This window comes from Bactrocera oleae, chromosome 3 (assembly GCF_042242935.1).
Source record: "Bactrocera oleae isolate idBacOlea1 chromosome 3, idBacOlea1, whole genome shotgun sequence".
NCBI lineage: Eukaryota > Metazoa > Arthropoda > Insecta > Diptera > Tephritidae > Bactrocera > Bactrocera oleae.
The window spans coordinates 70,776,498-70,791,465 of record NC_091537.1 but is presented as its reverse complement, the minus strand read 5'-3'; the positions used below and the strand labels follow the sequence as shown (position 1 = coordinate 70,791,465).

At 35.3% G+C, this 14,968-nt stretch overlaps 4 protein-coding genes across 9 annotated transcripts; 2 read left to right on the top strand and 2 right to left on the bottom strand.

The window, feature by feature from the left end:
- Positions 1-349: 349 nt before the first annotated feature.
- snRNP-U1-70K (small ribonucleoprotein particle U1 subunit 70K) lies at positions 350-4,313 on the top strand. Its single transcript, XM_014234591.3, has 2 exons — positions 350-510; positions 574-4,313. Exon 2 carries the CDS (start codon positions 625-627, stop codon positions 1,927-1,929), a length of 1,305 nt encoding a protein of 434 aa, XP_014090066.1. The 5' UTR covers positions 350-510; positions 574-624; the 3' UTR covers positions 1,930-4,313.
- Positions 4,314-4,501: 188 nt separating this feature from the next.
- On the bottom strand, positions 4,502-6,536 carry Coprox (oxygen-dependent coproporphyrinogen-III oxidase). 3 transcript variants are annotated; one of them, XM_014234614.3, is made up of 2 exons: positions 6,224-6,536; positions 4,502-5,931 (listed from the first exon to the last, which is right to left on the bottom strand). In XM_014234614.3, exon 2 carries the CDS (start codon positions 5,920-5,922, stop codon positions 4,759-4,761), a length of 1,164 nt encoding a protein of 387 aa, XP_014090089.2. In that variant the 5' UTR covers positions 5,923-5,931; positions 6,224-6,536; the 3' UTR covers positions 4,502-4,758. The 3 variants fall into 3 exon arrangements, with proteins under 3 accessions (XP_014090089.2, XP_069962927.1, XP_014090080.2); XM_070106826.1 differs by having other exon boundaries at positions 4,502-5,950; positions 6,228-6,536; XM_014234605.3 differs by having other exon boundaries at positions 6,228-6,534.
- Positions 6,537-8,940: 2,404 nt separating this feature from the next.
- Positions 8,941-12,664, top strand: sip2 (septin interacting protein 2). 4 transcript variants are annotated; one of them, XM_014234632.3, is made up of 6 exons: positions 8,941-9,248; positions 9,503-9,966; positions 10,050-10,217; positions 10,329-11,156; positions 11,727-12,121; positions 12,192-12,664. In XM_014234632.3, the coding sequence occupies exons 1-6, from the start codon at positions 9,175-9,177 to the stop codon at positions 12,447-12,449; spliced, it is 2,187 nt and encodes a 728-aa protein (XP_014090107.1). In that variant the 5' UTR covers positions 8,941-9,174; the 3' UTR covers positions 12,450-12,664. The 4 variants fall into 4 exon arrangements, with proteins under 4 accessions (XP_014090107.1, XP_014090102.1, XP_036217852.1 ...); XM_014234627.3 differs by having other exon boundaries at positions 10,050-11,156; XM_036361959.2 differs by having other exon boundaries at positions 8,942-9,142; positions 10,050-11,156.
- Hmgcl (hydroxymethylglutaryl-CoA lyase) lies at positions 12,566-13,988 on the bottom strand. The gene is made up of 3 exons (XM_014234651.3): positions 13,825-13,988; positions 13,081-13,759; positions 12,566-12,963 (listed from the first exon to the last, which is right to left on the bottom strand). The coding sequence occupies exons 1-3, from the start codon at positions 13,888-13,890 to the stop codon at positions 12,713-12,715; spliced, it is 996 nt and encodes a 331-aa protein (XP_014090126.2). The 5' UTR covers positions 13,891-13,988; the 3' UTR covers positions 12,566-12,712.
- Between the last annotated feature and the right edge of the window lie 980 nt (positions 13,989-14,968).

Here is a 14,968-nt window from a genome sequence, read left to right as displayed (position 1 = left end):
TACCAGTTTTCTATTGTAAATGTATCGAATGACAAATTAGTGTCAAAAAAGAAAATGCATATCACAGTATAATGCAAAAGAAATGTTATTTCTTTTGAAAACTTAAGACATGAAAAAACACAAGTTTAAGTTATTAATAGAAATTATAAGACCTAAGAAATTATGAATTTGGAGTGTTGACTACATACATAGATGTACATTTATTTAACATTTGCTTTTACTTAGTGTATACCGTTTTTCTCTTAGCCCTTAGGTGTGAACTCAGTCTTACTCAAGGGCGATAGGTATAATTCTTTTACTTGATTGATGATCAAGAAAAATGCAGCCCTGTGTGTAAACGTCAAGCTTTTATTTGTACGCCATTTGTGAAATTTTCTGCACCAGCGAAAATAAAATCTGATGCAGTTTTATATATTATATGAAAATAAGATCAATTGATAGTAGAATTATAATAAAGTTGCCGCAAGAGGTTGCAACTGTGTTTTTAATATTGTTGAATGGAAGTTTAAGGCAAGTTTTCTGATTAATATCAGAAAAAAAGTTGAGCTAATTTTTAACCTCATTTGTATCCAGGTTTGTATTTGTGAACTCTTCGTTGGACTACGAAACAAGGTAATAGACAAAATGACACAGTATCTGCCGCCGAATCTTTTGGCACTATTTGCCGCACGTGATCCAATACCATATATGCCGCCAGTCGATAAGTTACCACACGAAAAGAAGTCGCGTGGCTACCTTGGTATTGGTGGTTTTCTTAGTGAGTTCGAAGATCCAAAAGATACCCCGCCAGCAAAGCGTGTCGAAACTCGTCAAGAGCGATTGGATCGTCGTCGTAGAGAAAAAGCTGAACAAGTTGCATATAAATTGGAACGAGAGATCGCACTATGGGATCCTCAAGAGATAAAAAACTCGACGGAGGATCCCTTTCGTACGTTGTTCATTGCACGTATAAACTACGACACATCTGAATCGAAATTGAGGCGTGAATTTGAGATATATGGACCTATAAAAAAAATAGTTATGATATCAGATCAGGAATCGGGTAAGCCTAAAGGTTACGCATTCATCGAATATGAACATGAAAGAGATATGCATGCTGCTTATAAACATGCTGATGGTAAGAAAATCGATGGTAAACGTGTATTAGTTGATGTTGAGCGTGCACGCACCGTAAAAGGATGGCTACCACGGCGCTTAGGTGGTGGTTTGGGAGGAACACGGCGAGGTGGTAATGATGTTAATATAAAGCACTCTGGTAGGGAGGACAATGAAAGAGAACGAGAACGCTACCGTCTAGAACGGGAACGTGAGGATCGCGAAAGTGCACGACTTGTCGAACGTAATCGTTTCGCAGGAGGTGACGCAATAAGACGACGCTCACGATCTCGCGAACGAATCCGAGAACGTGAAAGGGAGCGTTCCAGACGTTCGCGTAGTAAATCACGTGAGCGTAGGAGACGACGTGCAGGTAGTCGTGAGCGTGAATATGACGAATTCGAAAAACGTGATAGACGTGAAAAAGAACGAGAACGCGAACGTGAGCGGGAGCGTGATAGGGATAAGAAGAAGAGACGATCAAAGTCAAGGGAGCGAGATTCATCCAGGGAGAGACGTGATAAGAAACGTGAACGTGATCGTCGTGACAAGGAGCGTGATCGTGGAGATCGTGATGTAAAAGAACGTAAACCTGATTTCCGTGATATCGACATCAAGATCAAGGAAGAACCAATAGACGACGGTTATCCAACTTATCCTATGAATTCCTATCAAACGGCTGGTATAAAACGAGAAAGCGATGACGACGAGCATGAAGAAAAATTCCGGCCACCACAAGATATGTTTAACGTGCCACCTCCCCCTTTAACTGGACGCGGTGTAGGCGAGAATGGACAGAATCCCAATGATGGTCAACAATCGTGGTGGCGTTGAGGTTAAACTGTATATTACAAACTGGATAGTATACTTTTTGTTCCACTTTCAATATTTGAACACAACTCTTTCGATTTAGCGTTTGCATTTCATGTTTATCGAAATAATTTTTTAATAATGACATTAATTATGAAACAATTTCTTTGCACTAACAAAACAAGATAAACTCCTCAGTTTTAAATTATACATAGTACAAACGCCTAAGTCGTAATAGTTAAAAAAATAACAGAGCAAACAATATTTGAAATTCCAATATACACAGAAGCAATTTGTTCTTCATCGTAATTCTGAGATGAAAATATAATTAACCAATTATGTATAAACATTTTTTTTAGTCAAAAACTTTTGAGATTTTAATTAGTTCATGCGATTAATATTTACTTTTTTAATAGACTCCAATTCCTAATTTTCATTAAGTGCTATCTGTGAATGTTAAAATTTAAATAAGATATAAATATCCTTGCAATGTGTAAAATGAAAGCACACTGATATATATTTGAATTTAAAATTTTGTTTGCTGCACTAAATGTAATTATTTATATTAATATGTAATTTAAACATATAAAACAAAATAATCGCAACCCTAATGTAAGGAAGAACAACCAAAATGCAAAGAGTAAGTAAAAAAAATTGGAGACTGAGTTGTGTTTACTTGCGGTAACGCGTATCCAATTATTTTGGAATATCACATTTGGGAGAAACCATACTGTACCTAGCAGACTGCAGATCAAAACCAGTGCTGTGGTTGTGTGCATGCAATCAAAACTATTCCGGCCGTCTTCGTGTACATAGCGTTTGGAGTTAGTGAGTAATTTGTTTAGAGATAGTGTCATTCCTATGCTGGTACATGGGACTATTCATTCAAACTAGTAATGATTAATTTGAATAAGTTACACGCAACTCTTTGATTTATACTGCCCACTTCCCACATATACTATTTATGTTCATTCCGTAATAGTACTGAAAGTAACTCGTCATTTTTAATTCTCTTTTCTCTTCTTCCAGTTTGAGTACAATTTATTCCAAACTAAGAATTTTTAAGCTAATGCTTTACGCATTAGGGGAAAGTATGCAATTTAAAAAACGGGTAAATTTTTAGATTAATTAAATTCTCACAAGAACAAAAAAAAATCAACAAACATATTTCTATGACTTGTTAAAAAAACACTAACGGCAAAGGTAATGTTTGAGTATGCAAGAAATACTAATGATTTTCCCATTCTAGGGGATCGAACGTTCACCTTGCCCACTGACTCCCCAAGCTTGCGTATCGGAAGCGGTTAGCACAATTAGAGACCCCATGTATGTAGGTATGATACAATGTAAGTTGATCCAATTCAAATGGAATGGTATTAGTAAGTGAAGCTGCTGTTTTCTGTCACTTCAAGTGATATAAGTTGCTGCTGGTTAAGAGGGGATTTTTAAAACACTACATAGTGGCTAACAAAATGTATGTGCAAAATAATATGTCGGTTACCTTCAATAATTTCAGTTTTTTTATACAGATCGCATAATCTTTTCCTTAATGAGTTTTCTAAATGAAAATATCTGTTTGTAATAACTTCAAATCTTATCTAAATATCACTTAAGTTATTAAGTGCTTATAATGATGTTGCAGTTATTTTGTTGGTCACTATATCCCAAGAAATGTGTGATAAAGCGATAAGTCATGCGAACAATTTGTGCGTTGGTAAGCGCGCGAGCCGTTCATTTCTTTACTCAGCTAATGTTTTTCTGGTGTATTATTAAGATCGCTATGCCTTGGTAATCATAGCTGATTGGTAAATTACCGTTAAGATTTCGCAATCAAATATTTATATTTGGTTTTTGTAAGTAGCATTGGGTCTTATGGAATTGTTTCCGATATTTAAATTTTAAAGCAGTTGGCATGTTCGTAGACAAGAGGTAGGATTGAGGTATTCAACTATGCTTTTATGAAGAATATGAAGAAAAATTTAAACATTTATGAGGTAGAAAATATATACCTATGTATATATATATTTTTTTTTGCTATTTATTACTTTCAATGAAATAAGTGTGCCTTTAAAACTTGGTGTATTAAGTGAAAATAAGACTAGAACTTGACGCACTAGACTCGAAAAAGTATTGGATTTTTGTTTGTGATTAAAATTATTTAATTTATAAAATATAAATATAATATAGTTGAAGTTGTCGGTAGCGCTCATCCACGGTTAATGCTATTTACACGGCATAGGTGAGCAAGACTGTTTTGCCAGTTCATTTTGAAAGAATCAAATATTTTCAAAGGACCACTTGTTTTTCGTAAGTTTTCACGCCTACTTATTGTTTCAATTATTTTAAAGATTCACATTGTGCATTATTCAAAAGCATAAATTAAAAAATATAATTTTCTCTTGTATAAATGACTGTTTAATTTTTATGTATTGGCTGTGGTAATGTATGCTTTCGATTTTTTTTTTGTAGTAAGAAAATTATTCATTGTGGGTTAACAGAGTTATTAGAACTCATTTTGAAAAGGCAACGAATTACATAAATAAATATGTATTATCTTTGGTGACCCATATGAACTGCATGGAAACATGTATGTATCTAAATTGTTACAAAAAGTGCACTTTATTCTTCTTTAAGTACATACAAATCTAATTATACAAATAAATTTTATTGTTCAGACACCCACAACAACATACCATTATACTATACTACTTTGAAGTAATGTGCACCATAATGTAAATTAAACAAACACTTCCATTGTCTTTTTTACATAGTTTCCTAGTTAAACGAAGACCAATTATATATGAGCTCTTGGTTATAGTAGGTTTTTACGTAGACTTCTGATCTTCCTTCAATCTATTGAGCACTAGCAATCCAGTCCTTAGGATTTTTTAGTACTTCCAAAAGTTTCCCTTCTTTTGAATTTTCTGGCACCGTATGCATGTATTCCCAACGCGCTGTCAACGGCAATGACATTAGTATACTTTCATACCGCGCACCTGGCGTATAGAGACCGAATTTTGTGCCCCTATCGTAGATTAAATTGAATTCCACATAGCGGCCACGGCGCAAAAGTTGCCACTGTCGCTCATTATCGCCATAATCATCGTTTTTGTGTTGGCGCACAAGCGGCATGTATGAAGGGATTACCGAATTAGCACAACTAGTAACAAATTTAAACGCTCCCTCTTGGTTCGGTGTATCGACATCATCGAAAAATATACCACCAATACCTCTACTTTCCTTTCGATGCGTAATGCGGAAGTAATCATCGCACCATTTCTTAAAGCGTGGATAGTAACTTGAGTCATGTTCGTCACATGCGTCCTTCAGTGTTTTGTGAAAATGTACCGCATCCTTTTCGTTTAAATAATATGGCGTCAAGTCTGTGCCGCCGCCGAACCACCATTGCTTCTCACCATCACTCTCAACTTCGAAATAGCGATAGTTGAAATGTATCGTTGGGACATGTGGATTTCTAGGATGTATTACAGCACTTACGCCAGCAGCAAAAAATGGCAACTTCTTGCCTTCGGCTAAATTCTTTCCTCTAGTACGCATTTGTTGCACAGCACCCGGTGGTAACATGCCAGTTACAACGGAAATATTAACACCAGCTTTCTCAAATACTTCACCATCCTGTAGGACGCACGTAATACCGCCGCCACCTTCTGCACGCTGCCAACGATCGACTTTGAATTTTTGTCCGGCGTATTCTTCAGCCTCTAAGGCACGACAAAAGTCTGCTTGAACTTTCATTATCATAAACTCCATTTTAGTACGCATATCATCCTCATTTTCAATCAGCGTATTAGTATCAGTAATTGGTTCTGCCATATAGATGGAAGTATTAAACTTGCTTTTTCTAGCAGCTTCCAAATGTACAAAGGAGATGGAAGCAGAAGTAGCCAAGCCAACACCTACAATTAAATAACGTACCTGCCTGCCGCTGTAACGACGTCCCATCTGATAGGTGGCAATAGAGGTCAACGCTCGTCGTATGCTTTTTGTAAAAGCCATTATGCAAACCTATAATAAAATAACAAAACTTTCTTTGCAAAAATATTAAAATTTTGTTTTGGTAAATGTATAGTTAGGTCCCCCAACTAAGGAGGCCTCAAAAATAATTTTCTTTTTTAAATCGACTTATTTTTACGCGTAGATTACAAATCCGTGAGCGGAAAATGAATTTTTTCAATATTTAAATTTTTTTTTTTAATTTTTTCATAAAAAAAAACCAAAAAATCGTTTTTTTAAATTTTTTTTTTCACAAATATTTTTTAACCTCCTTTAATGCCATTTGTCTAACTATTGTACATACTTACAGTACACTCTTTTGAATACTAGAAATTTGATTGTTGCAAGCGTTTTACTGGACGACGTGACTGTGACAATGTAATCGTTGCACTAACTCCGTCAACCAAATATTTGTTACTAATATTATCAACAAATTCAACTTCTTCCGTTTAATTAATATAATACTGTAATTTTAAATTTCAAAGTTCCCGTAATTATCTTATCATTAACTTTGTGCAAACACCAATAAAAAATTTATTAAACTAGTGTTTAAAAAGCTGCTAGCCGGTGAAACGAAATTCACATATGTTCAATGTTGACCAACGTAATCGCTTTTTGTTACGAACCGTTAGCAACACAACGTGACATAAAAAATGATAAGGTATTCAATTACCCGGACGCTACACGATCTAGAAATTGCTTCTAAGTTGGAAACACCGTACTTGAACGCCGTCTCAATATTAATGTTTCCAATCAAGTCGTGTGGCAACTTGACAAACAAGGTAAAACTGCAAACAAAAATATACATGCTATAAAACATTGTTTATAAATTAACACATTATTTTTATAATTATATTATGATATTCAAATTATACAATAAACAAATAAAAAGTACGTGTGGCACTCGGGGACTGCCGCGGTAAAGCTATTGCATAGCATTTTTATCAACTTATGCAATTCATTTTATTTATTGAATTTTAATGCAGTATTTTTTTTCTTTGATATTAATTCAAGTTACCCGATTTGAGCGTGGTGATCGATAAGAATTTTTATTGAATAAATGAGAAGTTAATATTATTTAAAATATTTTTATTATCACACAATACATGTAGGTTATTCAGGAATTTATATCATTGAAACTACTATTTATGGTACCTAAAATAAGAAACATAGGTTGGAGACTTGATATCCGCTAAATATCTGGAAAATACCGCGTTAATTTTGGTCCCATATTTTGTTGTGGATTCTTGTGGATCATTATCCATTTTCAATTTTTCCGAAAGAGAGGTTGTCAACCGCTTTGATATTTTATCATTGTAAATATTATTATTTTTGAATCACCCTGTCCTTCAATTGATTTGTTCCACTTGAGACATGCTAAAACACGCCTAAAAATATGCAAACATTTTGCGCATACTTTGTGATCGGTTTTGTGATTAGGTTTATTTCCGATACGGAATTTCTTGATTTAGTCCCCACGCGCAAAGCACGCGAAAGAAGCTAAGCAATAGCTTAAAATAGTAAATACTAAATTATTTCTCTAAGATTTATTAATTGTATGGATAATGAAAAAATATAATTTTGTCAAACTTTAAAATTAATGTTAATTTATGAAGAATGTCCAATTAATATGCCGTTATAATAGTGTGTGTAAGAATTAAAATTGTTTATAAGAGCCGTTTCACATTGGGACGCAAAAGAGTCTCAAACCAGTTTATTGTGGGCGAGGGGACGACGAGGAAAGACGAAGGGACCGTGCCACTCGTGTTCGGGTGGCACGCTTTGTGTTCTTGTTCGTAACAGCTCGCTGCTACCCTTTTCAGCATTCCTTTTCACTTTCAAATCCTTTGAATGGTTGCAAGAGCGCTCGGTTTCAAATGAATTCGATCGCAAATTTGAGTTCTGTTATCTATTTTTGTATGTAATATGCAAATACGTATGCATAGAATAATAGAAATATTATGACAAATTGTAAATAAGGAGAAAATTAAGATATAGATTATGGAGTAAAGAAATTATGAATTTTTAATACGTAGTAAAGAAATTATGAGTTTTTAATACTTAAAGATTAGGAAATTCCTATTATAAATTTAGCCTTGAAAATATTAGTAGCGGATATTCAATACATTCTTGTGGATTAGGGAATTCCCGTCTTTAGTATTTTTTTGAAACTATTTAGCGGGTAGGTACTTGTATTATGCATATTGTTCTACCATATTCATGGTAATTCATTGCAAGCAAAATGTGTGACCATCATCTCAACATACAAATGAAATACGCAGCACGCAGTGTTGCGCGGTGTTGCGCAGTCGAACCGCACAAATATTTACGAACATTTTGTGAAAAGGAATGCAGAAAAACTAGACTCGAGTTGCTGGACTCTTTTTGGACGTGTGAATGCCCAGAGCGACACCAAAAGAAAATTTGAAAAAAATGCGACTCTTTTGAGTCCCTGTCTGAAACGGCACTAAGCTCACACTTTTATTCTATTACTGCGTTTACATAGGGACTCTTTGGTCGCTCATTATCTGCAAATTCTATTTTGGTGTCGCTCTGTGCGCTTACACGAGCAAAAAGAGTACAGCAACTCCAATCGAGTTTTTCTGTAATTCATTTTCATAAAATGTTTGTTGGTTCGGCTACTTAGAGTGTGTTGCATATTTCATTTGTATGTTGGGATGGTGGTCTCACATTTTGCCTGCAAGGAATTATTATGAATGTAGTAAAACAGTATGCATTATATATGCATACGCATATATAAAGAAATACTTAAGTCGGAATTCCCAAATCCACCAGAATGTATTGAATACCCGCTACTAATTTTTTCAAGGCCAAATCTATAACAGGAATTTCCTAATCTTTTGGGAAGTATTAAAAATCCATAATTGTTGTACTCCAATTTTATTCTGTGTGTGAACTGGTACTATGTAAAAATTTAATAAGATGTTGTAAAATGCAACTCTAATATAACATGCTACAGTTGGTAGCATTTCGATATTTTCGTTGAATTTGGCTTTGCCGCATTATTCAAAATTCATTCAACGTTTCTTTTCGTCTGTGCTCAATACTTCACTGAATTTTAAATATTACAATTTCAACAACGTTTTCTTTAGTTTAGTAATCGGTGTGTGAGTTGTATATAAACTGAAACTAATTGAATTGAATATATCTGATTTGGGACTAACCCATAGAAGTTTGGAGCAGCGAAACTACAATCTTGGATGTTCGTTTTCTTTTCAACTCTTCTAAATACAAATGTCTGGATTGGAAAAATTTCAAGCGAATAGCGCTTGGCGTGCAAAAGTTAAGAAGTTACTTTTCATGCAACGGTAAATGCATATGTTTGCATGTCAATTGAATAATATATAATAATTAATATTGGAGAGCGGGATCTCCTACTTATACCTGTAGATTAGCTTATGTATGGTAAATAAAATTTGAAATTTTTCCAAATCTTTGACTCTTTAGAAATACATTTTTTGCATCTTTTTTGTAATCTTATTAACATTGTTTAATGCTTCAAATGTTGATAGTTAAAAAAAATAATAATAATTATTTCAATAACTTCGTTTCAAAAAAATAGCACGTTAACGCCAAGTTCTAAAACTCCTATCCAGTGTGACAGATTTAGTCTTGATCTATCTGAGGATTTGCAAGTGTTTATTGAAGGAAATACGGTTTCTTCTGAGGAACAGAACCTCAACCACTCAACAAAAATTGAAGGAACTCGAAATACTGAAGAAAAAATGTTCGAAATTGAAAATAATGAGAATAAGCCAATCAATGTAAATGCGTCCGTTCAAAACAATAAAACAACGCAAAAAATTACTTTTTATGACGAGAGTATGTATGAAGATAAGCAACGGACGCTTCAATGGCAACGCTCATCAGATGACAGTTTCATGGCTTTGGAAAAAATGTGTGATAAAACAGCCTCTGATCCAAACAGTACTTTGTTTCAATATATAAATAGCGATGACAAGGAGCTAATTGTAGAGGACGCTAAAAAGCGTAGTGGAAATGATTTTAATACCCCATGTAAAAAAGGTAATTTCTAATTAACTGTTAAAAATATATTTTAAAATTCACACATCTGAATATAATGTATATTATATCTTTTCGAATTATAGAACTTCAAGAAATCGATGAGGAAGCGAAGTCATTACAACGTTTACTACACGATTTGTGTGTACAAGAACAGAAACAATTGGAAGTTGAGACACCACTTAAGGGTATTGATGTCACGCAACTAGAAGATATAGAAGCGCCATCAAAATTGTGGGACACAACTATATTGGGTGAGACCACTTTACAAACATCACCTGTTAAAATGGTTGGCCTCTTAAGACCATCCACTATAATAGAGGAGTGTGATGAAGAAGATGACTTTAATAACGCTTCATGTATAGATGGTTATGCATCATCACATATCAGCTTTCAAAGTGCTGTAAAAGGCAGTGAGACCTCATCTACAAGCTATTACGATACAGCACACGAAACTACAGATACCAGCGCTGTTAGTAAAGATTCCAATACACACGAGAAATACGTGTTGCAAGACTCGGAGAACTTAGCTGCAAGTCTGGAATTGATACAACTTGATAAAACTCTAGAGTTAACGCAACAACAGCTAACAACATCAGCAAATATAAGTAGTGATGATCTCAAGATAGTACACAATACAAAAAATCAATCGCCAAGTTCATCTTCTGATGATTCTGTAGGCGTTATTGAGTTACTATCAGATGAAGAATCTGAAGAAGTGATTACAGCACATACCAATATTACGGTTAAAGATGAGTTCAAGTCTGAGTATGATTCAGTTGTGGAAGACAATAACATTGCGGATAAATATGTATATAAGAGTCATTTGAGGAGTACCGAATTCGATAAAATGGAAAATTCTTTTGAAAACGACAAAGAAAATTGCGGTGAAGTTTTCGATGATAGTGTTGAACAGTCAATGCATTTCAATGACACCATGGAGGAAGTAGAATATATGATGAAAAAAGGCATGCAGTATATGGCTGCTACGGCGTCGCCAAATGTTGGCTTAAATATACAAACACCTGTTGTAAAAAAAGTTGAACTGGTTCCAGCAACAATGACAGTGAAACCATTAAAAGAGAGGGAAAGAACATTCACATATTCACCAAAAAAGCAAAATAGTAATCATTCATCACCTGCTAAGAAGGCTTTATATGTAAAACCCACAGCAATTGTAACGGGTACAAAAGGTAGGTTATAACAAGAAAAAACCTTAACTTTGATTGTACCAAACCTATAATACCCTTCACAAATAAACAAAGTTTCCATACAAAAATTTGATTTTGATCGGTCTGTTTGTATGGCAGCTATATGATATAGTGGGCCGATCTAAAAAAAAATAGTCGGAGAGTGTAGCGTTGCCTTGAGCAATAATTCATGTCAAATTTTGTGAAGATATCTTGTTTATTAAAAAAAAATTCCGTACAAGGACTTTATTTTGATCGTTTGGTTTGTATGGCAGCTATATGCTATAGTGGGCCGTTATCGGCAGTTCCGACAATCTTGAGGAGAAAAAGGATGTGTACAAAATTTCAGAACGATATCTTGAAAATGAAGGACTTGTTCGCGTATACACAGACAGACGGACATGGCTAAATCGACTCAGTTTGTCACGCAGATCCTTTATATATATTTTATAAGATTTCCGACGTTTTTATCTGGGTGTAACAACCTTCGTTTTAAACTTAAAATAACCTGTTGTTTATGGTATAACAATTTGAGAACTTATAATATTTATCAATGATTAATTTCATCTATAGCAAAGCAACTTTTGTCTTCGCCACGGCGTACACCTCAGAGCAGTGCACAAAAAAATAAACGTTTCGAAATGGATTTGCGGCCAATGCCTAAAATTGAATTATTTAAAAAACCCGCCTCTGCTATACCAACGCGCCTTAAGGAAACAACTGGTGCTAAACAATTTTCGCATATCGTCAGTCCAGTCGGTGCTTATATGAAAAAGACCGCCACCACACCATTAATGACAAATCTCAAACAGCGTACGGATCGACCGGATGTACATAATGCAACCGTTTTTCGTGAACTTGAGCAAGAAACAAAAGTCTATCAACCGAAATTTGCATTGAAAGGAAATACAGGCACGAAAACATCTAGTTTGCCAAAGAAGGCATATATTTCATCAGAGTTCAAACACGTAAGCATCTAATTAGATAATCAAAATAGGTTTAGAACTAATAGCACCATTTATATTTGCATGCTTATAGATCGTTGATGAGCGCACGCCAGTCACTATACCGGGTGGTAAAAAGATACAGAAATATTTGGAAAATGCAATGCTACCCACAGTGGTGCGACATGAAGGTAAATTGAAAATGTCCGCTAACCAAGTAAATTGTAAAAAAACGCCAAGCAAAACCAGTTTTGGTAACACAACGCAACGTAACAATGGCAGTTTGGCAAATCTATCCTTAATGTCGGGCGATATATCTGTGTATACAATGAAAGATGCAAGGAAATTTTAGGATGGCGATATTACAATCATACATAATTTTTGTTTTTTTTTTTAATTTCACTATGTATGTTAGGAGCTTGCTTCGAGCTTATTATTATTATTATTATTTTTTAATAATAGTTGTAGTTTTACATATTCTGAAATTGTTCGCTGGATTGAAGTTTATATTTATTTTTACAACTAAAATAAATGCATAGACTAGTAAAGCTAGTTGAATAAATGCAACATTATCGCAGTTTCGGTGTTAATTTCAAAGGTTTCATGCCCCCTCTGTTAACAATTCTCATTTAATTTTTGTGGTTTCACACGCTTCCACGCACGGTTCACTTTAGATTCGGATTGACGGCCCAATTCATTGCATATGTAGCGACCGACCGCTATTAACTTCTCTAGATCTACGCCTGTTTCAATGCCCATTCCATGCAACATATAAACTACATCTTCTGTGGCCACATTGCCGGAGGCACCGCTTGCATATGGACAACCGCCAAGGCCCGACACTGAGGAATCAACAACTGCTACACCTGCAAAAGGGAATTGACGGAAATATATTGCTCTGAGCTTACAAAAATTAAGACGGGGAACTTATTTAGCTATATTCACTATGTATGTATGTAAAATGTAATTCTCAGCAGGCTTACCATATTCTAAGGAGACAAGAATGTTGGCTAACGCTTGCCCATAGGTGTCATGACAGTGCACTGCCAATTTCTCCGGCGGCACAACTTTCACTACTTCATCCAACATGCGGCGCATAGAACCAGGTGTACCTACGCCGATGGTGTCACCCAAAGATATCTCATAACAACCAATACTGAAAAGTGCGTCAACTATTTTTGCAACAGCACTAGGTTTCACCGCGCCCTCATAAGGACACCCAACCACAGTAGATACATAGCCGCGTACTTTAACTTCAGCCTTTTGTGCCGCCTCTATGATCGGTTGGAAGCGTTTGATACTCTCAGCTGCGGTGCAATTTATATTCTTCATTGAAAAGGAATCGGAAGCCGCACCAAAGACGGCAACTTCGGTTGCACCCGCATTTAGAGCGCTTTCGAAACCTTTTAGATTAGGCGTTAACACTGGATAACTGATACCCGCTCGCTTTTGTATGCTACGCAGTACTTCCGCATTGTCGCCCATTTGAGGCACCCATTTTGGGCTAACAAAGGATGTGGCCTCAATGGTACGTAGGCCTGTCTCGGACAATTTGTCGATTAATGCAATTTTTACTGAGGTGGGCAATAATTTTGGTTCATTCTGTAGACCATCTCTTGGTCCAACTTCGACAATACGCACAGCAGTGGGTGTACCTCTGCTCTATAAGAAATGTAGTTGTTGCTTTTGTGATTTATCTAGAAGAATTATATTTACTACTTTCTTACCGTTGCAATAGTACGAAGCGTTATATTTATATTGGGTTTTAATAAAGTTCTCAGTGCGAACATCATTTTCGTACGAACGAATTTTTGGTTGAAAACAACTGATCGCTGATCAGCAATTTGGTGTTCTTTCGTTTATCAGCTGTTCGAGCTGTTAGTAAAGTGTGGTTTTAGGGGCAAAGAAATTTACTTGTCAAATATTTACGAATTATCTCAAACATGAGAAGTAAAATTTGTATTAATTACTAAACGGACTACTAAAATACAGCCATTCTTTATATTCGTAATGTCATTAAGACTTCTTCCTTTATATTTGTCACGTTGCTTCCCTGGGGATTATTAAATATTTTTACTAATATCAAAACAATAGACAAATAGAAACATGATTAATTATTTTTAAATAATTATATAGTAAAAATGCCTCGTGGTACAAGAGACAGAACTGACGGACGGAGAGTGGGGTAGGGTAATTGGAATGCATGAAGCCGGCATAAAAATTGGTCGAATTGCTGAGTCAGTGAATCGACATCGTTTCAAATTATTTGAAAGATCCTCAAAACTCTGGTGTCATTAAGCGTACTGGTCGGTCATCAGCAGTTGATAAGCGGACCAAGAGACACATTCATCACTTAGCAACTAGCGACAGCACGAGCTGTAGGCAGATAAAAGTACAATTAGACCTACCAATCACTAGATAGCGTGTTTAGCAAATTATGAAGCATGAAATGGGCCTTAAGGTTGAATCAAAACTAGAACAGCCGCGAAGGAATAACCGACATAAAAATGCCCGTATTTTGCTTTGCGACAAATACCGGTTTTGGGAGGACGAGTTTGAAAACGTAATTTTTAGTGATGAAAAAAAGTTTAATTTGGATGGTTCAGATGGTCATCACAAATATGGAAGGCATACACGACAACCAAGAGAGACTTGCTATAAGTGAAACCATGGAGCTAAATCTATAATGGCATGGGCTGCCTTTAGCTCTAAAGACAAATCTCATATGTGATTTTTACCCACCAAGGTGAATGCTGAAGTATACATTGATCTACTAAATAGTGAACTTATTCCTTTTGCCGAGAATTTTCTTGGTGTAAATTGGATATGTTTTGCTGAAATATGCCCCCATTCATGTGGCTCGCGGTACAA

Coding starts and splice junctions, on each gene's coding strand:
- snRNP-U1-70K (XM_014234591.3), top strand. CDS start 625: ATGACACAGTATCTGCCGCCGAATCTTTTGGCACTATTTGCCGCACGT.
- Hmgcl (XM_014234651.3), bottom strand. CDS start 13,890: ATGATGTTCGCACTGAGAACTTTATTAAAACCCAATATAAATATAACG. Junction 13,760..13,824: donor CGCTTCGTACTATTGCAACG/GTAAGAAAGTAG, acceptor CATTTCTTATAG/AGCAGAGGTACACCCACTGC. Junction 12,964..13,080: donor TCTTGTCTCCTTAGAATATG/GTAAGCCTGCTG, acceptor TCCCTTTTGCAG/GTGTAGCAGTTGTTGATTCC.
- sip2 (XM_014234627.3), top strand. CDS start 9,175: ATGTCTGGATTGGAAAAATTTCAAGCGAATAGCGCTTGGCGTGCAAAA. Junction 9,249..9,502: donor AAGTTACTTTTCATGCAACG/GTAAATGCATAT, acceptor TCAAAAAAATAG/CACGTTAACGCCAAGTTCTA. Junction 12,122..12,191: donor TTTCATCAGAGTTCAAACAC/GTAAGCATCTAA, acceptor GCATGCTTATAG/ATCGTTGATGAGCGCACGCC.
- Coprox (XM_014234614.3), bottom strand. CDS start 5,922: ATGGCTTTTACAAAAAGCATACGACGAGCGTTGACCTCTATTGCCACC.